We start from the raw sequence: 24,730 nt of genomic DNA, 5'->3' as shown, positions 1-24,730 counted from the left end.
AGGAAAGAACCTACACTTAGTAGAACAGTGGTGAGAGGATGAGAAGAATAGGGTCTACAGAAGGATGGCTTAATGAATTAACACTTGGATAGAGGTCTAGTTATAGAGATTTGGTAATCATACATACTCTGACAATTGAAGACATCTTTTAGTTTCTAGTACTGTTTTACCATAATTAAGAGTATACTATTTCTTGTAAGAATACAAGATATGAAAATCTGACAAATATTTTATTATTCTTTAGCTGAAATCTGATTATTTTATTTAAAAAAGTTTTTTAATGTTTCTTTATTTTTGATAGAGAGAGAGAGAGCATGTGCGCACAAGTGGGGGAAGGACAGAGAGAGAGAGAGAGACACAGAATCTGAAGCAGGCTCCAGGTTGTCAACTCAAGAGCCTGACATGGGGCTTGAACCAATGAACCATGAGATCATAACATGAGCCGAAGTTGGATGCTTAACCAACTGAGCCGCTCAGCGCCCCTGTAATCTGATCCTTTAAACAAAATTCACTCCAACTCTAATATCCTATTGACTCTACTTATATAGTACCAATGAAAAGCAGTTTTTCAATAGGCTAGAGCATTTAGCCATAAGTTCTTGACAACTAAGAGTTCCAATTTGCACCAATACTTAACACTTCAGTTAAAATTTTGTTTTCACACTTAACACTTTAAACATATAAAGTTGTGGGACATGATCATGAACACTATACTCTTAATATTTAGGGTATTATGGTTTGCATAATATTCTGAGCTTACATAAAGCTATTTCAGATGAAACATTCAAATCTATAATCTTCACATTAAAATGAACCTAAACCAGCACAAACTGTAATCTAAAAACATCATTTACAAGTGACACATATTCAAGCTCAGACATGTAACATGCAGAAAGAGAGACTCAGACAAGTGCAGCATCAGGAATTAAAGAATTATAACAATTTTTCAAACACTGCATTTTTAGGGTTATTAGCCCTGACAAAATATTTCAGTTTTCAAATAAACAGAGAAACCAAAATAATGATACTATGTTTCCATGTATGAAATGTTTTTCTTTATGCTTTCTTTTCAAGGGAGTCATTTTCAGAGATTAAAGATTATACCTTTTATATGTTCACTAGAGTCCACTGTATTCATATACCATACTACATGATCTATGAACAAACCATGTTCTAAAACCTATTGAGAGCTAGACAAAGTCAAAAATTTTTGTCAACAGGAGGAACAGAACTCATGCAAATATAAACATATGTAATTGAAGTAAGATACATAGGAGAATGCTCTGTGAACTATAAATTACTTTAGAGATGTAAAATTTGTGCAAAGCAGGAATGGTAAAAAGAACAAAGTTTCCAGTTCCCTCACAGGAGACTTGTGCAATGTAGTGGCCACCAATGTAGGCTGTGTCTTGCATCTGGGTTGGCTATACCACTCCTCTAGCATCCTCCAGGATCCCGTGTTATGACTTTATTGCCCATTCTAAATCTTTCAAATGAACAGTATAGAGTTCTAAAGGAAATTGATTGCCTTTACTCTTGGTTGGTCAGGTTATGACTTCTCTTGAAGTTGGATAACACAGGAGAAGAAGGATTTCTGCTCACTATGCATAATTCATCAGAGAATATTGTTGTATCACATAACTGAAACAGCACATGCCAAATATTTAATATTAATAGCTACATTGCAATACTCAGTTTAGATTAATAAACAGTATCATGTAGGATATAGTGGTAGATACTAAGGATACAGTTATGGATTAGATTATGCCAAATTTCTGATATCTATAGGAGGAGAAACAAGCTCCTTAAAACAAATAATTTCAATGAAAATGAGGCCATCATCCTAAACTGGGAAGGTGAGAGAAAGCTTCCTGAACCAGAAATGCCTGAAAGCTTTGATAGTCTTGAGGCAGAAAGCTGTATGAATAAAGGCATGGAAATGACAATTGGCAATGACAACAATTGGCTGGAGGGAGGAAAAGAGGGGAAGACAGAGAGACAGACTGAGAGAATGCACCACGTATTGGAGTGGGGTGTGAGATGGGAAATGCTAAAGGATGAGACTGGAGAGACATGATCTAAGGAGCTAGAATTTTACCCTGTTCAGATGATGACAAGCTCATGGCTGAGGCAGAGAAGAAATTGTTCAGATTTGTGTGGCAGGAAAATGGAAGACGTAAATGGTAGTTGAAATAGCAATTTAGAAAGCTATTTCCATAGTCCATGGGAGCAAGGAATTGAGAGATTGGGATGAAATGAAGAAATATTTCAGAGATTTAAATTGCTAGGTCTCAAAAATTGCTATGATACTGTTGCTAGTATGATGCATCTTAAATCTTTCTTAAAACACATCGATCCATGCTTCTCAGGTATCTATGCCAAAGCCAAACTGGGTATATGTTAATTATGTATCAGTTCAATTTAAATTAGGTCCCTAATTTCTGATAAAATAGCCTATGATTTCTTTAGACTCCAAAATCAATATTATGTTACTATGAATATAGATACTGGAAAGTTTGTATTTGTTTCACCATTCACTTTCTTTAGTGTTTTAAATGCAATTTCATTCTTTCTACTTGGATAAATCTAAAGAACGGAAGTAAATTGTCTATTCTCCTTCCCAAGTATTTCTCAAACCAAATCTTCTCTCATTTGAATACTGGTATTTTATACTGGACTAACTTTATATGAGAATGGTCTGGAGCTGTACTATTTTAATATGGCAGCCACTAGCCATATGTAGCTATGTAAATGTAAATAAAATATTCAGTTCCTCAGTTGCACTAGCCACCACAATGTAAGTGCTCAACTGTTACATGTGGCTTGTAACTACTGAGTTGGGACTTTGTAGATATAGAACATTTCCTCCACTGAAGAAGTTCTATTGGACAATGCTGGTCTAAAATACAAATGTCTTTAAAATTTAGTCCTAGAAATATAGCAGGCACTTTATTCTTTCTGGCTAAGATGTTGATTCCGTCTATAATAGTGTGTTCTTCAGAGATACAAAATATATTTGCATCTTGGTAGAATAATAGAGTTATCAATTCTGAAATACATGTGATATTTGACCAATATCACTTAAAATCCCTGATTATTCATATTTACTTTTGTGGAACTGATATGAGTGAAACAGAAACTGAATATTAAATTATTTTAGTTCATGAAGTAATCCAAATAACAACTCAATCATATCTTTTTTTCTTTTCAAAGGGAAATAAGGTGAAGAAATAAAAACTGAATAGTTTGGATTTTAGAGGAGAGATAATTTTTGAAAAAAATTTCTCCCTTAGAACATGTCACTAGAAGTATCCTACATGGTGAACTGTAATATTTATAAATCCATCCCTTTGCTTTTCTAAAATGCAACTATAAAAATGTATGAACTTTCAAATTCAATCTTCTCATGAAAATGAAACATTAAGGTGCCTTAATAATAAGAACAGGCTCACATACTTTAGTGCTTACATATTCTAGTTGCACAACACAGAGTTTAAGCTGCATTCACAAGGCAGTCACAGAACAGCAAAACTAGGCTAGACCAGAGGTCACAATACTGTCTTTTAAGCAATATTTAAGGTTGATGTATAGTAGATTGACTTAAAACTCCTTAAATAGTAACATTTAACCACAGTCACCTTTGAAGGACTTACTTATATCTATTCTTTGTGTCCTTTTCCAGTATTTATACAGAATGTAGAGGAGTTTTAACTGTTGGAAGCAAAATGGTATTCATGGTCCCCACCCAGGGGGTGGAGTGCTGTTCATACTATACTCACAGTACTGGTTCCAAGTCAATCTCTCATAATCAGGAATGTGTTGCCAACCCACAAGGCAATGTTAGATAGGGAGTGTGTGGTAATTACAAACAAGAGAGATGGTGACAGACATTTCTATTAGAAAACATACAATTTCTCAGATATTGAGATGGAGTAATGTGGTAGAAAAAAGATATCAGGAACAAGGAAGAAGAAACAAGTAGACTAGGAAAGTCCTATACTGAGGTGAAAAAGTGAAAAGAATAAAGCAAACAGGGGGATCCTGGGAAGATAGCGGCCTAGGAGGACGCTGGGCTCACCACGCGTCCTGCTGATCACTTAGATTCCACCTACACCTGCCTAAATAACCCAGGGAACCACCAGAAGACTAGCAGAACGGAGTCTCTGGAGCCAAGCGCAGACTAGAGCCCACGGAAGAGGGTAGGAAGGGCGGAGAGGCAGTGCGCGGTACACAAACTGGCGGGAGGGAGCCAGGGCGGAGGGGCAGCCTGCCGGCGAAGCAGAGACCCCGAGTCTGGCTTGCAAAAGCGGAGGGGCTGGACGGAGTGTGTTCTGACAGCAAGCGGGACTTGACATCTGGAAGGTTATAAGCTAACAGCTCTGCTCGGAGAGGAGGAGGGCTGGAGGACAATGGGAGGGAGAGTTGTTGAGGGAGAGTTGACAGAGCTCAGCTTGGCGGGGAACAAAGGCGCTCACCAGCACCATCTCCCTCGCCCACCCCCCAGCCAAAATCCCAAAGGGAACCAGTTCCTGCCAGGGAACTTGCTTGCACCACACAAACACCCAACGCTGTGCTTCTGCGGATCCATCCCTCTGGCGACGGGTCTGACTCCCTCCTAGTGCTGCAGGGCCCCTCCCGAAGCAGATCTCCGAAGGAAAAGCGAGTTGAACCTGCCCCTCCTGCCCCTGTGCACCTTGCCAATCCACCCCAGCTAATACGCCAGATCCCCAGCACCACAAGCCTGGCAGTGTGCAAGTAGCCCAGACGCGCCACGCCACCCCACAGTGAATCCTGCCCCTAGGAGAGGGGAAGAGAAGGCACACACCAGTCTCACTGTGGCCCCAGCGGTGGGCTGGGGGCAGACATCCGGTCTGACTGCGGCCTGCCCACCAACGCAAGTTATTCAAGACAGCACAGGGGAAGTGCCCCGCAGTTCCGCACCACTCCAGACTATCCAAAATGACCAAATGGAAGAATTCCCCTCAGAAAAACGTCCAAGAAATAACAACAGCTAACGAACTGATCAAAAACTATTTAAACAATATAACAGAAAGTGAATTTAGAATAATAGTCATAAAATTAATCGCTGGGCTTGAAAACAGTATAAAGGACAGCAGAGAATCTATTGCTACAGAGATCAAGGGACTAAGGATCAGCCAGGAGGAGCTAAAAAATGCTATCAATGAGCTGCAAAATAAAATGGAGACAACCATGGCTCGGATTGAAGAGGCAGAGGAGAGAATAGGTGAACTAGAAGATAAAATTATGGAAAAAGAAGAAGCTGAGAAAAAGAGAGATAAAAAAATCCAGGAGTATGAGGGGAAAATTAGAGAACTAAGTGATGCACTAAAGAGAAATAATCTACGCATAATTGGTATTCCAGAGGAGGAGAGAGAGGGAAAGGTGCTGAAGGTGTACTTGAAGAAATAATAGCTGAGAACTTCACTGATCTGGGGAAGGAAAAAGGCATTGAAATCCAAGAGGCACAGAGAACTCCCTTCAGACGTAACTTGAATCGATCTTCTGCATGACATATCATAGTGAAACTGGCAAAATACAAGGATAAAGAGAATATTCTGAAAGCAGCTAGAGATAAACGTGCTCTAACTTATAAAGGGAGACCAATAAGACTCGTGACCGATCTCTCTACTGAAACTTGGCAGGCCAGAAAGGAATGGCAGGAGATTTTCAATGTGATGAACAGAAAAAAATAAGCAGCCGAGAATCCTTTACCAGCAAGTCTGTCATTTAGAATAGAAGGAGAGATAAAGGTCTTCTCAAACAAACAAAAACTGAAGGAATTCGTCACCACTAAATCAGCCCTACAAGAGATCCTAAGGGGGATCCTGTGAGACAAAGTACCAGAGACATCGCTATAAGCATGAAACCTACGGACATCACAATGACTCTAAACCCATATCTTTCTATAATAACACTGAATGTAAATGGACTAAATGCTCCAACCAAAAGACATAGGGTATCAGAATGGATAAAAAAACAAGACCCATCTATTTGCTGTCTACAAGAGACTCATTTTAGACCTGAGGACACCTTCAGATTGAGAGTGAGGGGATGGAGAACTATTTATCATGCCACTGGAAGTCAAAAGAAAGCTGGCGTAGCCATACTTATATCAGACAAACTAGACTTTAAATTAAAGGCTGTAACAAGAGATGAAGAAGGGCATTATATAATAATCACAGGGTCTATCCACCAGGAAGAGCTAACAATTATAAATGTCTATGCACTGAACACAGGAGCCCCTAAATATATAAAATACTTACAAACATAAGCAACCTTATTGATAAGAATGTGGTAATTGCAGGGGACTTTAACACTCCACTTACAGAAATGGATAGATCATCTAGACACACGGTCAATAAAGAAACAAGGGCCCTGAATGACACACTGGATCAGATGGACTTGACAGATATATTTAGAACTCTGCATCCCAAAGCAACAGAATATACTTTCTTCTCGAGTGCACATGGAACCTTCTCCAAGATAGATCACATACTGGGTCACAAAACAGCCCTTCATAAGTATACAAGAATTGAAATCATACCATGCATACTTTCAGACCACAATGCTATGAAGCTTGAAATCAACCACAGGAAAAAGTCTGGAAAACCTCCAAAAGCATGGAGGTTAAAGAACACCCTACTAAAGAATGAATGGGTCAACCAGGCAATTAGAGAAGAAATTAAAAAATATATGGAAACAAATGGAAATGAAAATACAACAATCCAAATGCTTTGGGATGCAGCGAAGGCAGTCCTGAGAGGAAAATACATTGCAATCCAGGCCTATCTCAAGAAACAAGAAAAATCCCAAATACAAAATCTAACAGCACACCTAAAGGAAATAGAAGCAGAACAGCAAAGACAGCCTAAACCCAGCAGAAGAAGAGAAACAATAAAGATCAGAGCAGAAATAAACAATATAGAATCTAAAAAAACTGTAGAGCAGATCAACGAAACCAAGAGTTGGTTTTTTGAAAAAATAAACAAAATTGACAAACCTCTAGCCAGGCTTCTCAAAAAGAAAAGGGAGATGACCCAAATAGATAAAATCATGAATGAAAATGGAATTATTACAACCAATCCCTCAGAGATACAAGCAATTATCAGGGAATACTATGAAAAATTATATGCCAACAAACTGGACAACCTGGAAGAAATGGACAAATTCCTAAACACCCACACGCTTCCAAAACTCAATCAGGAGGAAATAGAAAGCTTGAACAGACTCATAACCAGTGAAGAAATTGAATCAGTCATCAAAAATCTCCCAACAAATAAGAGTCCAGGACCAGATGGCTTCCCAGGGGAGTTCTACCAGACGTTTAAAGCAGAGATAATACCTATCCTTCTCAAGCTATTCCAAAAAATAGAAAGGGAATGAAAACTTCCAGACTCATTCTATGAAGCCAGTATTACTTTGATTCCTAAACCAGACAGAGACCCAGTAAAAAAAGAGAACTACAGGCCAATATCCCTGATGAATATGGATGCAAAAATTCTCAATAAGATACTAGCAAATTGAATTCAACAGCATATAAAAAGAATTATTCACCATGATCAAGTGGGATTCATTCCTGGGATGCAGGGCTGGTTCAACACTCACAAATCAATCAACGTGATACATCACATTAATAAGAGAAAAGACCATATGATCCTGTCAATCGATGCATAAAAGGCCTTTGACAAAATCCAGCACCCTTTCTTAATAAAAACCCTTGAGAAAGTCGGGATAGAAGGAACATACTTAAACATCATAAAAGCCATTTATGAAAAGCCCACAGCTAACATCATCCTCAATGGGGAAAAACTGAGAGCTTTTTCCCTGAGATCAGGAACACGACAGGGATGCCCACTCTCACCGCTGTTGTTTAACATAGTGTTGGAGGTTCTAGCATCAGCAATCAGACAACAGGAGATCAAAGGCATCAAAATTGGCAAAGATGAAGTCAAGCTTTCACTTTTTGCAGATGACATGATACTATACATGGAAAATCCGATAGACTCCACCAAAAGTCTGCTAGAACTGATATATGAATTCAGCAAAGTTGCAGGATACAAAATCAATGTGCAGAAATCAGTTGCATTCTTATACACTAACAATGGAGCAACAGAAGGACAAATAAAGAAACTGATTCCATTCACAATTGCACCAAGAAGCATAAAATACCTAGGAATAAATCTAACCAAAGATGTAAAAGATCTGTATGCTGAAAACTATAGAAAGCCTATGAAGGTAATTGAAGAAGATATAAAGAAATGGAAAGACATTCCCTGCTCATGGATTGGAAGAATAAATATTGTCAAAATGTCAATACTACCCAAAGCTATCTACACATTCAATGCAATCCCAATCAAAATTGCACCAGCATTCTTCTCGAAACTAGAACAAGCAATCCTAAAATTCATATGGAACCACAAAACGCCCCGAATAACCAAAGTAATTTTGAAGAAGAAGACCAAAGCAGGAGGCATCACAATCCCAGACTTTAGCCTCTACTACAAAGCTGTCATCATCAAGACAGCATGGTATTGGCACAAAAACAGACACATAGACCAATGGAATAGAATAGAAACCCCAGAACTAGACCCACAAATGTATGGCCAACTAATCTTTGACAAAGCAGGAAAGAATATCCAATGGAAAAAAGACAGTCTCTTTAACAAATGGTGCTGGGAGAACTGAACAGCAACATGCAGAAGATTGAAACTAGACCACTTTCTTGCACCATTCACAAAAATAAACTCAAAATGGATAAAGGACCTGAATGTGAGACAGGAAACCATCAAAACCTTAGAGGAGAAAGCAGGAAAAGACCTCTCTGACCTCAGCTGCGGCAATTTCTTACTTGACACATCCCCAAAGGCAAGGGAATTAAAAGCAAAAATGAACTACTGGGACCTTATGAAGATAAAAAGCTTCTGCACAGCAAAGGAAACAACCAACAAAACTAAAAGGCAACCAACGGAATGGGAAAAGATATTTGCAAATGACATATCGGACAAAGGGCTAGTATCCAAAATCTATAAAGAGCTCACCAAACTTCATACCCGAAAAACAAATAACCCAGTGAAGAAATGGGCAGAAAACATGAATAGACACTTCTCTAAAGAAGACATCTGGGTGGCCAACAGGCACATGAAAAGATGCTCAACGTCGCTCCTCATCAGGGAAATACAAATCAAAAGCACACTCAGATATCACCTCACGCCAGTCACAGTGGCCAAAATGAACAAATCAGGAGACTATGGATGCTGGAGAGGATGTGGAGAAATGGGAACCCTCTTGCACTGTTGGTGGGAATGCAAATTGGTGCAGCCACTCTGGAAAACAGTGTGGAGGTTCCTCAAAAAATTAAAAATCGACCTACCCTATGACCCAGCAGTAGCACTGCTAGGAATTTACCCAAGGGATACAGGAGTACTGATGCATAGGGGCACTTGTACCCCAATGTTTGTAGCAGCACTCTCAACAATAGCCAAATTATGGAAAGAGCCTAAATGTCCATCAACTGATGAATGGATAAAGAAATTATGGTTTATATACACAATGGAGTACTACGTGGCAATGAGAAAGAATGAAATATGGCCCTTTGTAGCAACGTGGATGGAAATGGAGAGTGTGATGCTAAGTGAAATAAGTCATACAGAGAAAGACAGATACCATATGGTTTCACTCTTATGTGGATCCTGAGAAACTTAACAGAAACCCATGGGGGAGGGGAAGGATAAAAAAGAAAAGAGAGGTTAGAGTGGAAGAGAGCGAAAGCATAAGAGACTCTAAAAACTGAGAACAAACTGAGGGTTGATGGGGGGTGGAGGGAGGAGGGGGTGATGGGTATCGAGGAGGGCACCTTTTGGGATGAGCACTGGGTGTTGTATGGAAACCAATTTGACAATAAACTTCATATATTGAAAAAAAAAAGAATAAAGCAAACAGAATCACATCAAATTTTAAAACTATTTTCCACAAGAGAAACCTATTATTGTTTCTTCCTGCCCCATCCTTACTGCTTTCTGTATGTAGAGAACTATCTGAAAGATTAAGCGTTAGCTTAATGATTATAGAAACAATCTTATAATTTTTAAACTTCTACAGTTTCTTTCCTGGGGTCTTTTCTGTTCCTTTCTTGTTTTGTTTCTAAGGGAATCTGAGCACTCAATGCCAACCACAGCTTTTTAATAGTTTACTTTCTTATCTTGTCAGCTACAGGATAACTGTCTTACATCCTACTGTAGGAAAGCCCTGTTAAAACACTTCCACAATAGGGGCGCCGGGGTGGCTAGGTTGATTGGGTGTCTGATTCAGCTCAGGTCATGGTCTCATGGTTTGTGGGTTCAGGCCCTGAGTCCGGCTCTGTGCTGACAGCTTGGAGCCTGGAGCCTGCTTTGGATTCTGTGACTCCCATTCTCTCTGCCCTTCCCCACTCATGCTCTGTATATCTCTCCTTCAGATATAAATAAACATTAAAAAAATTTAAAGAAAAAAACAACAACAACACAAAACACTACCACAATAATCCATGCGACACAGGAGAGAGCTCCATCTTAACCCCTATCCAGTGTGGTTTGCTGCAGAAAGAACTAAAAGTGCCTTACTTGAGCCTTTTTTTTCATTGTACTATCTTGTTTTACTGTATTAAAAATTACATAATTTTATTAGGAAAAGACTTTATTAAGGGTTTTGTTAGGTGGTTAGTTGAATGTCCAACTTTCCTGGCAGTAATAAATTTTCCAAACAATGTATCTGAAATGTATCTTGTTTCTGCTTAAAATCAGAATGGCAGAGTGGAAAAAAATCTTATTCTGGATTTCAAGAGATCTAGATTCTAAATACAGCTCTGCTATAAATTATGAATTATGTATCTCCTTTGGCAAACTAGTCTACTCGGGGTTTTGAAAATGAGAAGTTTGGTTTAAATAGTATCCAGATTTCTCCCCGTACCAAATTCCGGTCTTCCCTGTGCTAGTTGGCTGATTGATGTCAGCTAAGGAGATGCCATAGAGGTGATTTGGGTAAAGGCTCCTTTCAAGAGGATGGACTAAGGAAAGGGCTATATATCTGAGGTTGGAGGAGATAACTATCTTTCTCATTAGTTCAATGAGCCTCCCTGCATGCCTAAAAGGACAAACTGAAATTTAGCAATTTCTTTTCTTCCAATTCCTCTATTAACCCAATGAATACTGAAATACATATTTTTTCAAAATTAGGAAGTAGCATGTAGTTGGAAATTCTTATACTGGAGCTCCCAAATCTAGATGTAAATCCACAAACTCCCACAATGACGGAAACTATCATTAACTGCTTATGTGATCTTGGGTAAGTCATTAAATCTTCACAAGCTCAGGGATATTGAGCTCCAAGACCTCTTCTAATTCAAAAATTACTGGTAGCCAGTAGCAACTGCCGAATTTAAAGATCACAAAAATTGTACAGAGCACTATTAATTTTTTTAAATGTTTTATTATTATTATTATTTTTTTAAGTTTATTTATTTTGAGAGAGAGTGAGTGTGCTGTGCAAGCTGGGAAGCAGCAGAGAGAGGCAGAGAGGAAGAATCCCAAGCAGGCTCCTTGCTCCCAGCAGACAGCCCCAAGTGGGGCTCAATTCTATGAACCATGAGATCATAGCCTGAGTGGAAATCAAGAGTTGGAAGCTTAACCCACTGAGCCACCCACGTGCCCCATTAAATGCTTCAGAACAAGAATATTTAAAAAGATAGGTGTACATTAATAATATCCACTGTTCTACTTGATTTCTCACACATAAAAGGGATCTATGGAGCTTACTTTTCATGAGAATTAAATGAAATAAATGGGATTTGTATCATTTTCAATTCTTTTTTCTCCTTTGTATACTAGCTAAAATCTTTGTATAGCAATCTGCAATTGTGTTTGAACAGCTAATATAAATTATTTCACTTTTAGAAAAAAACACAGCATAAAACCAGCAAAATATTCAACTAAGTAACTAACAGTAATTGCTTTTGAATTATAAGCATGAAACATTCTTTTTGAAGAATATTTTTTGTCTAAAGCAAATATAATTTATTACTACTTACAAGTTACTGTATAATAATGGAGTTTTTTTAAGATGGTGTAAGCATTTCCATAATATACCAACATTTTCAAGGTGTTTTGTTTAACTTGATTATAAAATATACTCTGGGAAAAAATGTATAGATTCTTTGTGAGAACAAATGTTTTTGGAAATTTGTCAATAGCCTTTCAGAATGGAAATGGTCCTGAATCAAACAATTCAAAGCATATTTTTTTTTGAAAAAGAAATCTTTTTTGTGTTTCTTGTAATAAATATAAAATTCCTAATCTGGAAGTTAGGTTTCATAACAAGTTAACATTTTTAACCAATAAGTGTCAATAACATTATATGCATCATCTTTGTAGATATACATGTATATTTGGAAACAAGATGCAAACAAGTTTCTTTTACATGTGCTTGGCACACAATCCCTGATAAAAGGCTCATATGCAAACTAGGACACTGCTTAGCTTAATACTCATTTTATAGGTAATAAAAAATTACCTATTCAAACAAAATATATCAAACTACTGTAGTGAAATTTAACAGATTAAATATATTTCCATTAGTGTTTAATTTCTTACTGTTTAACTCTCAAACCAAGGTTCAAGGGGTTAAAAGAAACACATTTTTCCTCAGACTTCACTAATACACACTACTATTCATTTACCAAATAATAAGTAAATATTCTTTTGAAACACACACGAGAACATTAGAAATTATGAGTTAATTTTTAATATTTGCATGTTAAGAAAATATATTTCACATGTTAAAGAACACATATATGTTAGAACTAGTCGTCTATATCGGTATGTATCTCCACTGTTTATACTCTGAGACTATCATGGTTTTATCTACTTGAATAATTAAGGGTTTAGTTTTTTTTTTTTTTGTCCATGATGGGCAAGAATTCTTCACATCAATGTCTCTATGAAGGCATGTTCATAAGAAGGTCAGGCGACGTTTTTATTCATATGCTAGCTGTTGTGTAACATTAAATAATCATGAAGTACAACTTCTGAAAGAGGAGACCTTAAGCTATAGAAAGTGCCTATTGTTTGCTGTCATAACTCTAAAAGTTTACTGATCAGAGTTAAACAGTAAAATCATGCATAAGACACATTTCTAAGTTCTTCAGAAACATTGGACCATGGAAAGTTACACAAACATAACTTCTCTTTCCACTTTCACTATCGGCACCATCCCATGTCATCTCTGATCCTCCATTAGGAAATTTAGAAAATTACCAGCACTTTCACTGTCAATAGTAAGATTACATTCCAGTTATTTTCTAAAAATTCTGTACATACATGATAGATTCTTATCATTCCAGGAAGAAGTTTTCAGATCAAGATTATATACAACAATCTCATAAAGGTGGCTAATTTTTAAAAATGCATATATACATACATGTATATATATACATATATGTGTATATATACATGTATGTATATGTGTGTGTGTGTATATATATATATATATATATATATATATATATATATATACACACATACCCATAATATCAATTAAGTGTTTGATAATTTCCTTTATTTCAAATTCATCACTAATTTGCAATTCCTGAATTGAAAAAAAAGAAGCAAAGCTTCTTTTATCAGAAGTAAAGTACAACATGTAGAGTATGTTCAGCCCAGGGCTATGCTTAAGCTTAAGTAACAGAACAAACCTTTAGCAAAGCACTTTAAAGGTAATCTATGAATCAAAAATATTCCACTGGAACAATGGCCTTAAACATGAATATGATGATTGATTATGTCACTACTCTTGCTAAACTAGAAGGCACCTTAAAGTGACATTTGAACTATGTCCCAAAGTTTGTCTGGGAGGCAAAGGAAGATAACATAGCTTTAATCTTCAAAAATGTAGAGGATTAGATTGGTAAATCTAATTTTGTTTTCTCTTCCATTTATTTAAGTTAAAAATGGCCTCTATCCATATGTCTAAAACATAATTTTATTCTACTCAATATATTGAGGTTTGTGTGTGAATCAGGTATTTTGAACCAGAGCTTTGTCCTGCAAATAATAAGAATTTATCATTTATAGGGGCACCTGGGTGGCTCAGTGGGTTGAGTGCCTGACTTTGGCTCAGGTCATGATCTCACAGTTCATGGGTTTGAGCCCCATGCCAGGCTTTGTGCTGATAGCACTTAGCCTGCTTCAGATTCTCTGTCTCCCTCCCTCTCTCTCTGCCCCTCCCCAGTCCCTGTTCTTTCTCAAAGATAAATAAATAAACATTTAAAAAAAGGAATTTATCATTTATAAAGTTGTTTTTATGCCTCTCATACTAACATTGTAATAATTTGATTTATTAATCACTTCACATTTATTACCTAATTCATCTATTTTGGTTAAGCACATTTTACAGATGGGGTAGCCTACGTTTGGAGGGATTAAGCCCAGTAGCCGAAGTAAGGATCATGTAGCTACTGATGCGATAGATAATTCAAACCTAGGCTGTCTGTCTTTAGATCTATAAACCTAAATACTATGACTTTTAAAATATCGATTTAAAACTTCATTCTAGAGCAAACAAATTATGATCTTCAGGAGTTGTGTCCCTAGGTTTGTTTCTTGAAGCTGGTGGTTTGGGAACTATTGCATTATCACCATGCCACTCTGCCTCCCTAGAGTTTCTGATTTTGATTAACTGCCTCTTATTGCCATGAACCAGTCCTTTAGGGAAGCCTCTTATGAGACAGTGCATGATAGACGGTGCTGTGGAGGATTAAAAAGAAGAAGAAAATATGGCTCCTGCCTTGAGAAGATTACAATCTTAAAAAAATCTACTACCCCAAATATAGTACGGCTATAAAGTGCCCAGACTAGGATGCTTACTAGAGATGACTTTGTGGGAGCAATACAGTTCGATTACAGTTTTGGTGGAAAGGAGAACAGAAACCAACAAAGAGACTAACCTGGGTATAAAGGTTTGACAGTGGAAATAAGACTTGTGGAATGGTTTAATAACCCTTCTTTATTTCAAAACACAATTTTAAATATTTCAATTCAATTTTCTCTCAAACACACACAAAATTACTAACCTTCTACATTCATGGCTTCTCTTAGAACCTGAAGTTTCTTTTGTCTCTCTCGGATTCGGTCCAAAGCGCTTGATATTGCTGAGGAAGTGGGCAATTCTCGAGTATGAAACATTGGATCCACTTTCTGAGGGCCAAAGATATCCAAGGCTATGCTTCCATCTGAGTATCTTGCCTCCTTTTTTCTAGGAGTAGTTGAAGTCCTCACTGTTACTGCCTCAGGGAGATATTGTCGGAATCCACCAGTTTCCCCAGAAAAGTCTCTCTCATCTGTGCAAAGCAAGTCCATGGATGAAGCCCAAATCTTCTTCTTGGGAAGCACATCAATACCAGGGATAGTTTTTTTTTCTGGGCCACTAGTTTTGAACTGGTAAGGGGAACAAGTATTTTCAGAATCTTCACGTGCAGAATTATTATCTGATGAAATGTCCTTGAAATAATCTTCCTCATCTTGTGTATCTCTGATGGACAGAAATCCCATAGATTTACTAAGCCCTTTGTTAAGAAAGGTCTGATGAGAGAATGGAGACTTGTGTATGTCTAGTACATCAGAAGTAGCGCTTCTTCCTGGAATGATAAGAATCTATCATGTATGTACAGAATTTTTAGAAAATAACTGGAATGTAATCTTACTATTGACAGTGAAAGTGCTGGTAATTTTCTAAATTTCCTAATGGAGGATCAGAGATGACATGGGATGGTGCCGATAGTGAAAGTGGAAAGAGAAGTTATGTTTGTGTAACTTTCCATGGTCCAGTGTTTCTTACCTAATGAAAACAAGAATGTAGTGAACTTACTTTTTTGAGCAGTGTTATTTTATGTTCAAAGGTGAATTATTTGGTTTTAAAAAATAGACTAGACAAAAGTTTCTGATACTATCCAATTTGGCAGAATATTAATTATCCATGAAATGATTTGGCACAATAATAGAAGGTAGAGTATACTCCTTTAACTTCTAAAGGTATAATTCAAACATGTATCACTTCAACATAAAGCCTTGGTATTTTCTGGTCATTTAAGTAAATATTTTTAAAGAAGAAACAAAGAATTCTTGCTATATTCTGGATGAAAAAAGGATTGTAGCATTTAGAATCCTTAAGTATCAAAATTTTATTATAATTAGATATGTTTTCAGAAACGTTTGAAATCCAGATAATTTGATTGTTTAAATTATGTAAAAAACTTAACTTTTCCATGGCAGACCATCATGTACTAAAATAGTTTTTGTCTTAAACATAATGCATCAATATTTGTCAACTGGAATAAAGTCTTTTTATTCTTTAGTCTTTGATGTAGTTAAAAACTGGTAAGCCATTCTAATTTTTCTGAGGCACCAGTCTAAAAATGCATTGAGACACAGCAAAAATGCCCAACCAGAAATTAATTTTTGAAATCCATAAAGTGAATTAAAAAGTCATATATTTATGGCTCCACTATAGAAAAAGAAATGTAGAAAAATACTTCAGAGTTACTAAACCAGTAGCCCATAAACACTGAAGATTTCCTGTGTGACTTTCTGTGATCCCTCTCTAATAACCTATTTGCTAATTACACAATATAAAATAATGACTAAAACTTTCCTAGTAATACTAAATTGCTTAGTAATTCGTCCGTATAAGTCAATTGCCTCTTCAGGGCAATAGCTATAAGCTTTAATTCCCTGACTTCAAATTTTACCTTAAAAATCTTAGAAAAGTGAATTTATTTCAGAATGGTCCACAAATAATTGCTTACTGGAGAATTAGATTCAAATACTTTCCTTTTCTTGCAACTCATGTTTCCCTGAACATGGATCTTTTTAAATGCAAATAAGTATAACATCAATATTTGGGGCATGTCATATCAAGATCACTGAGAATATACCACACCACATCTAGACATAGATTATCACAGACTCTAGCTTCTAATCTAAGATAATTTAAAACTGATAAACACATGTTTATGTTACAGTATTTTAGAGATAAATCACATTCTTAAACCACATATTGAAACTCATTAATTTAGAATTTTATTAAAAATGTAGAACAGATATTCTTCAAAATTGATAGAATACATTAGATAAAAAATAAGAATTGAAAGGACTTAAGGGTCATACAACCACAGACGAACTCAACAATCTGCTGCTTTCTTTTACCACTTAGCTACCAACAAGTAGCCAAACTTAGAAAATCAAACAAGTGAGTATTTTGGCAATGTCATAAATTCATAGTCAAACAAGTTGGACACTCAGCACCATGTGTTAATAGTAATTTCACTCACTCTCTACCATGCTGCACTTTTTCTCATTCTTCAATTTTCCCAACTTAATTCCCTCTTCTTTTTTCTGATGATCTTATCTCATATTCCAACCAGAAAATAGAATCTGTCAGAAGAGAGCTTTCTCACTTTTCCATGGCTAATTCTACACATCTACCCATGTCTGCCAATCTTTTCCCTTGTCTCAAAAGATGAAATCTTTTACCAGGTGAAGGCCAATTCCCAATACGTGTTCAATCCCCTCTCCTTTCATGTTATCAGAGATTTTGCTTCTTTGGTTAACTTCCGTCCTCCATGTTAATTAACCCCTCTTTCTATTGAGTCATTACCATTAGTACATAAACATGCTTTAATGTCTCTATAATAAAAAGCAAACTAAACAAAACCTCTACCCTGTTACCACATTTCCCTCTTGCCACTGCTGTCTCCAATTTCTTACTTCGCATTCAGTAGTCTCACTTTAGCCAACTTCCAACTCCTCCACACCTGGGCAACTCTCCTTATGTATCACTAATGTCCCCCATATTGCCAAATCCAATGATTTTATATCCATATCCTACCTACCTCTACAGCAACAACTACCCATCAGCAACAACTGATGGTGATGACAGTCACTTAATAAAGAACAATCCTCTCTTTACAAGAGTGTTTTCTCCTACTTCTTAGATTGCTCATTCTTAGTCTTTGCTTTTTCCTCCTCTATCAGATATTCAAATGTTGGATGTCCTCAGATATCAGTTTTAGAACCCTATCTTTTCACTCTTTTCTTATATAATTTCATCTGCTAACAAGGCTTTAAGTATTATCTATATACTGATAACTCCCAAATTTAAATTCTTGGCACCAATGTCTTCTGGGAGCTCCATTATTACATAGTTGGAACTTCTATTACTAAATCTTACAAGCACCTCAACCTGAACATGCTGAAAACCAACTTTTTGCCTCCTACATCCAGAGATATCCATTCAACGCCAATCTTTCAAATTACAGAAAGTGGCATCATTATCCAATTGATTGCTCAAAACAGAAATAAAGGCACCATCCTGAAATCCTTCATCATCCTTACTGCCCATATCAAATCCATCAGAAGTACTGACTATTTAACTTCTCAAAGACAACTTACTCCATGTGATTATTTCGATTTTCACTGGCATCACCCTATTCCCAGTTAACATTACCACTTGACTAGAAAACTGCAATGGCTTCTGGATAGCCCTCCCCCATCCTTTCTTCATTCAGTCCACTCTCTATTCAGCGGTCAGAGTTATCTTCTTATCTTCTTAAATATAAATTCCATGATGCCGCTACCTTTTTTAATAAGTCTCAAAGGCATAGTATTATACTCAAAATAAAATCGGACTCCTTTCAGGTCTGCTGTTTGAAACTTTCTTAGTCTCATCTCCACTTCTTTTATTCCATCCAGGCCACAGGTTTTCTTGTTAAGCTCTCTTCTGTGTTAGGACATTTATACATATTGTTTTCTTTGGCCTGAATGGTCCAGACCTTTCTCATGATTAGTTGTTTCTTATCCTATACTTTTATTTTAAATATAACTTCTTCAGTGAGGCCTACTCTGACCACTATTGAAATAATCACCATATGTGCCATGAGTTTATTCTATCTGTAACAGGTAGATTTATCATTCTTTTTTAGGTCATTAGTATTTATTAACAATATATTAATGGGCCATGGGATCCTAAAAGCACCGTGTCTTCTCACCAGCCATATAAAATTTAAAACTAATTGCTAATAAGGTGGTTCTTGGATAACTACTGCTCTATAAATGCTAGGTTTTTGTCTTTATGCACAGTAGTAGATATAAAAATATTTCAGTTCCTATTTATTAAAAGTCCAGAAAGTTACCATTTTTAAATTCTGTGAGGTCAGACAAAATTATAATGAAAATAATCCATTTAAGAGGCGCCTGGGTGGCTCAGTCAATTAAGCGTCCGACTTCAGCTCAGGTCATGATCTCAAGGTTCATGGGTTTGAGCCCTGCATCGGGCTCTGTGCTGACAGCTCAGAGCCTGGAGCCTGTTTCAGATTCTGTGTCTCCCTCTCTCTCTGCCCTTCCTCTGCTCACACTCTGTCTCTCAAAAATAAATAAACATTAAAAAAAATTTAAAAAATAAATAAAAGAAAATAATCCATTTAAAAGTTTTCACTACTTTGGTGCTCTCCATCTACAAAATATGCCAAATTTAACCATGGTTCAATTTGCTCTCCATGTCTGAAAATCATATTATGATAGCCAACTTAAAGTCTCATGACTATTACTAATAAAAGATAGTTTTGAACCATAATAATGTCTCTTCTGGTAGCCAATAAAACGAAGGAATGGTGAAATAGGAAGGGGAGTGAGAAAGAAAGAAGGGACGGGGGAGGGATTGATACTCTTGAGGAAAATGGGCAAAAAATTGTGGTCATGTGAAACAAGGTTCAAAGTGATATGTATATACTTGGTATGTATATGCTCTAAAGTAAAATTGTAAGAGCTATGAACCACAAAAGCATTAAAGGCAGAAACTGAGTGTAGATCATTTTTTAAGGAAGAAAAAAGAAGGGTTAGGAAAGAGATGTTTGGAGTGGTTTCTCCAGTGGGTCTATTGGCTTATGACTGCTTTTGTTTTCTTTTTAGATGAGGAAAAAAAAAAAAAAAAAAAAAGACAACCTTCAGGTAGGTAACAGAGATGGATTTGGGCTGGTATAAACACACCATTTAAAAAAATTTTTTTTCTTTAATGTTTTTATTTATTTTTGCAACAGAGAGAGACAGAGCATGAGCAGGGGAGGGGCAGAGAAGAGAGGGAGACACAGAATTGGAAGCAGGATCCAGGCTCTGAGCTGTCAGCACAGAGCCTGATACGGGGCTCGAACCCACAGACTGTGAGATCATGACCTGAGCCGAAGTCGGACGCTTAACCGACTGAGCCACCCAGGCGCCCCTAAGCACACCATTTTTAAATCACATATTACTAACTGGCAGGAGTCTCAGTGCATTTTGTCATGTCAATGATACTCATTATCTTCAACTATACAACTGGGTATGTATTTGCCTGATTAACATTTCACAAGTGGATAAAATATATACAACATCAAATAACATATCATGGTTGCCTTGAATTGCTAAAGCACTGTGGGAAAAATATCACCAATCTGTTCAAATATAGAATCTGGCCCTTTAAATGAGGAGAAACATGGAATTCCAGACTCATTTATTAGGTGCACAAGTCTGTTAGACGAGCGAGAACCATGTACTGTTGTTAACACCAGTGCCCCTTACTTACTAACTTTATTTGAGGCTGCATAAAGTGCAATTTCTTCAACTGCTTTCCAGATATTTTTATTATATGTATTACATATATATATATATATATATATATATATATATATATATATATACATATATATATATATATATATATATATAATAGCTGGGCTATTACAATTATTTTATTTAACAGGCAGTAAACAGCACTGAAAACATTAAGTACATCTAAGAGCTGTGTTCACTACCCATTTTGATTATAGGAAGTTAATTATTTCTGAAGGCAGTGCCATTGGAACTACTCTTAAAAGCGTTCAGGTGGAAACCTCTTTAATATTTTCCCATCCTGGGAGAACTACTAGCTCCTGTCACTATATTCATAGAGCATTCTGACCCTCTCTTAGGACATTTCTTTCACTATATTAAAATTATCCATTATATTGGTATCTGTCATCACTCCCACTCATTTCCTCACCCCTCCCCCACTGGAACAATAACATAAGAAACCACGTCTTACCTGTTTTTGTATTTCTAGTTCCTGATTAAAGACGTTCCAAAAGAATGATTGTAGAATGGATTGAATGCATAACTTCTTGAAACCTTTTAAAGCCAATTTAGGTAGCATAATTTACCAGAAAGATTACTGTCAAAACACCTGGGTTTTAATTCTAGCTTTACCAAATTCAATCCATGAGCTTGGGCAAGCCACTTAATGTCTACGTTTCTCACTTCATTTACAAAACCGTGGACATAACTTGTTATGCTTTCTTCTTAAAGAGGACAGGATAAATGAACTAACCCCTAATGAACTATTATGAGATCTTCTGAATAAGGGCAACATAAAATTCTAAATTCCTCCTCCCTTTCATTTCTGCTTTATTTTCCTCAGCATATAATTATCTACCAAGGGGGAATTTAAAAGTTCCTTTGAGAAGAAATCATGAAACCAGAAATCAAAAGATCTCCAACAAAAGTTTTAGATTGTATAATTTAAAAAAATCAAATTATTCAAAACAGGATAAATGGTGACTACAGGTGGATTTTTCATCTCTCAAAAAGGCTCTGAGTTCAGAGAGAGTTTACAGACACAATGATTTTACATACAATTATGAGCATCCAAATATAAAATGAATCCATAAACATTTTCCTTCTGGAGAATACACAGCTTGCTAAAAACTAAATGGGGAAAATAAATAAAAATAAAAGATTTTAAGAATATAAAAAGTCTTCCTAATAGAACATAGTCCATTTATTTTAGCTAAATTAAAAAAAATCTCCCTTGTAAAGTACATTGTGTTTAATTATTTTTGTTACATATGATTAACATCATCCTTACTTGGATACCATCATTCACCTTTCCGCTCAGACAAGACTCAAAAATTCAAGTGTCCCCTAGAAGCTAAGTTCAAAATGACATTTCAGTATTAAAAGAGGCTCCCCGATTACCCATCTGTCCTCACAAGTGTGTTCAAGTACATAAAAAAAGAAACATGATATTGTCAATACGCCCAAGTTCTGAAGCACTATCATGCTGATCTGATCACGGTGTAGGTTTCTGCCTTAAGCTTGGCAGGAAACGTTTGATTTCTTTCTGCTTACTGAAGCCATTTTATCAGCATTGGCAGTATAAAATAACAAAATGGGGGCAGACAGCCCAATAGTTTAGGCCTTAAGCTTTTGTTTTTTTTTAGCCCAGAGCCTGACGCCGGGCTCGAACTCACAGACTGGGAGATCGTGACCTGAGCTGAAGTCGGACGCTTAACCGACTGAGCCACCCAGGCGCCCCTAGGCCTTAAGCTTTTGTAACAGATCTGAGAGGTAAGATACGAGGAAAGACCTTTTAAGGTCATTTACTGATAGATAAAAATGTCATTGTTAAGTTTCAATCTGACGACCAAATCACTTAGATACAGGCGTTAACCCTAAAATCGCTTACTTCTTTTAACCTAATTTTGTATCTCACTGCCCATTTTGAAATTTTCTTTTCTGAAAACTGTGGCTAGGAACCTAATAAACTAAAGCTATCACTACATAAAAGTTTCAGGTTGGTTTGCATCAAAGAGAATGTTTTAGTACTGATGTAGTATAACAAGGCCCTGTGCTGCAAGTGGCCACTGACAGTTAAGAACTGGCACTGCCTGGGCACCTGGGCGGCTCAGCTGGTTAGGTGTTCGACTCTTGATTTCGGCTCAGGTCACGATCTCATGGAATTCAGCCACACATGAGGCTCTGCACTGACATTGCGGAGTCTGCTTGGGATTCTGTCTTTGCCCCCTCCCTGCCCACACTCTCCCTTTCTCTCAAAATAAATAAATGAATGAATGAATGAATAAATAAGCAAGCAAGCATTAAAACAACAACAAACAAACAAACAAACAAACAAACACAACAACACAAAACCAAACCCTGGCACTGCCCAAAAGTAACACTGGTGTCCTAGAAGAATATTTCTTCTTCACAAGGTAATTTTTTTAATCTTAAAGTTTTTATATTAACTATATATGCTATTATTAGTATATAACATTGACTATTAGCTGCTAATTGCTTGTCTGGTACTGGCTATAAGTGGTATATTATATTGATTCTATCTTTGAGATGTGGTTTTATACATTTGTTAAAGGTAATTAAGAGAGTCCTTGAGCAGTAATACTACTGTGCAAAGCAATGGCTAAGAACAGGAATACTCTTCCATGACACGTGATCTAAAAAAGGCTATTGTTTAAGTATAAGGACCTCTAATTCTATCCAAAATGTAAACACAAACAAAATTTGGTTTATCTTGAATGATAAATTGTAATTCCTTACAAATTCTCCTGAGTATTGGTATAGAGATTTAATTCTCCAATAAAAGGATATGACTGGATATAAAATCAATGGACAGTCTAAAGATTTCTCTGTCAAAATTTTAAACTCACTACAGTCAAGCCAAAATTATCTGCATTTGGATAGTCTATGAATCATAAGCATTCTAAAGAACTGTTAGATAATAATACTGAATACCTCTTAATATTATAAAAACAAAATCACAAAAGGCATTAATAATTTGGTTTAAAGCTTTTTTTAAAGTTTATTTTGAGAGAGAGGGAGAGAGAAAGTGCATGTGTGTGAGTGCGGGAGGGACAGAGAGAGAATCCCAACTAGGCTCTTCTGTAATGTCAGCGTGAGCCTGATTCAGTGGGGCTCAAACTCACAAACCATGAGATCATGACTTGAGTCAAAATCAAGAGTCAGATGCTTAACTGACTAAGCCACCCAGGTGCCCCTAAAACTTCTGATATATTTGTTTTTATAGTAAGAAAATAGTCTAATAATATGAGCCAAGATGGTGAACTACAGCTTTTTTTTTTTTTTACTTTGCATACAACTTAATGTTTAAACATAGATTATCTAAAACAATAAATCATAGAGTCTTATATATTTCTTTATGGAACCATTAAAATTGTATTACAAATGTATTATGAAATCTAATAGTCTTATAAAACTTTTTCTCATATCCATTGAATTGACAAATATTCATTTTTCATCTACAAAAACTAGTGTGCTTAATATAATAGGTATTCTCTTTCCTTAGCATCTACATGTCCAGAAAGCTTAATTTTGTATACACATTTATTAAAAAAGATGTATAAATATGTATAAATGTAAATGACAATAAAATAACCTTCTATTTAAAGTATGTTTTAGAGTAGATATAGATTCAGCTCAAACTATCAACACTAAAATAGTATGTAATAATTACTGTCTGTAACAATAAGACTGAGTGATTGAAAGTAATACAATCTAAACAATGTTAACACTTAAGTCTTTAAATATGGCATGAAGATCTTTTTTGTTTTCTATAGAATATATGATGGACAGGGATAAAATGGGGGACTCATATATACAGGAACATTTCTTTTTTTTTTTTAAGGAAAAAAACTACTTAAAAATTAACAATTAATAATATAACATTATAGTTACTAACTCAACAAATAACAAACAAGAAAACCAACTTCAATTCTATAACATGGCCATTTAATGATAGTAGGAGATGATAGAAGGGAATTCCAGAAAAAGATTAGAGAAAGAAAGGAATGAGAAATAAGGAA

The 24,730-nt window shown here is 36.1% G+C and overlaps 1 protein-coding gene across 7 annotated transcripts in view; it reads right to left on the bottom strand.

The window, feature by feature from the left end:
* The window catches only part of PTPN13 (protein tyrosine phosphatase non-receptor type 13), a 231,141-nt gene that overhangs the window by 92,168 nt on the left and 114,243 nt on the right, over nucleotides 1–24,730 (bottom strand). For 6 of the 7 annotated variants that reach the window (XM_078445941.2, XM_060655667.3, XM_060655665.2 and 3 more), the window contains exon 7: nucleotides 15,122–15,685. The exons of the other annotated variant lie outside the window; for it this stretch is intronic. In XM_078445941.2, coding sequence (XP_078302067.1) covers nucleotides 15,122–15,685 — 564 coding nt within the window. The remainder of the gene's footprint in view (nucleotides 1–15,121; nucleotides 15,686–24,730) is intronic. 7 annotated transcript variants of the gene reach the window in all.

This window comes from Panthera onca, chromosome B1 (assembly GCF_046562875.1).
Source record: "Panthera onca isolate mPanOnc1 chromosome B1, mPanOnc1 haplotype 2, whole genome shotgun sequence".
Lineage (NCBI taxonomy): Eukaryota > Metazoa > Chordata > Mammalia > Carnivora > Felidae > Panthera > Panthera onca.
Note: the sequence above shows the minus strand (reverse complement) of the source record. Positions and strands in the feature narration are given on the sequence as shown.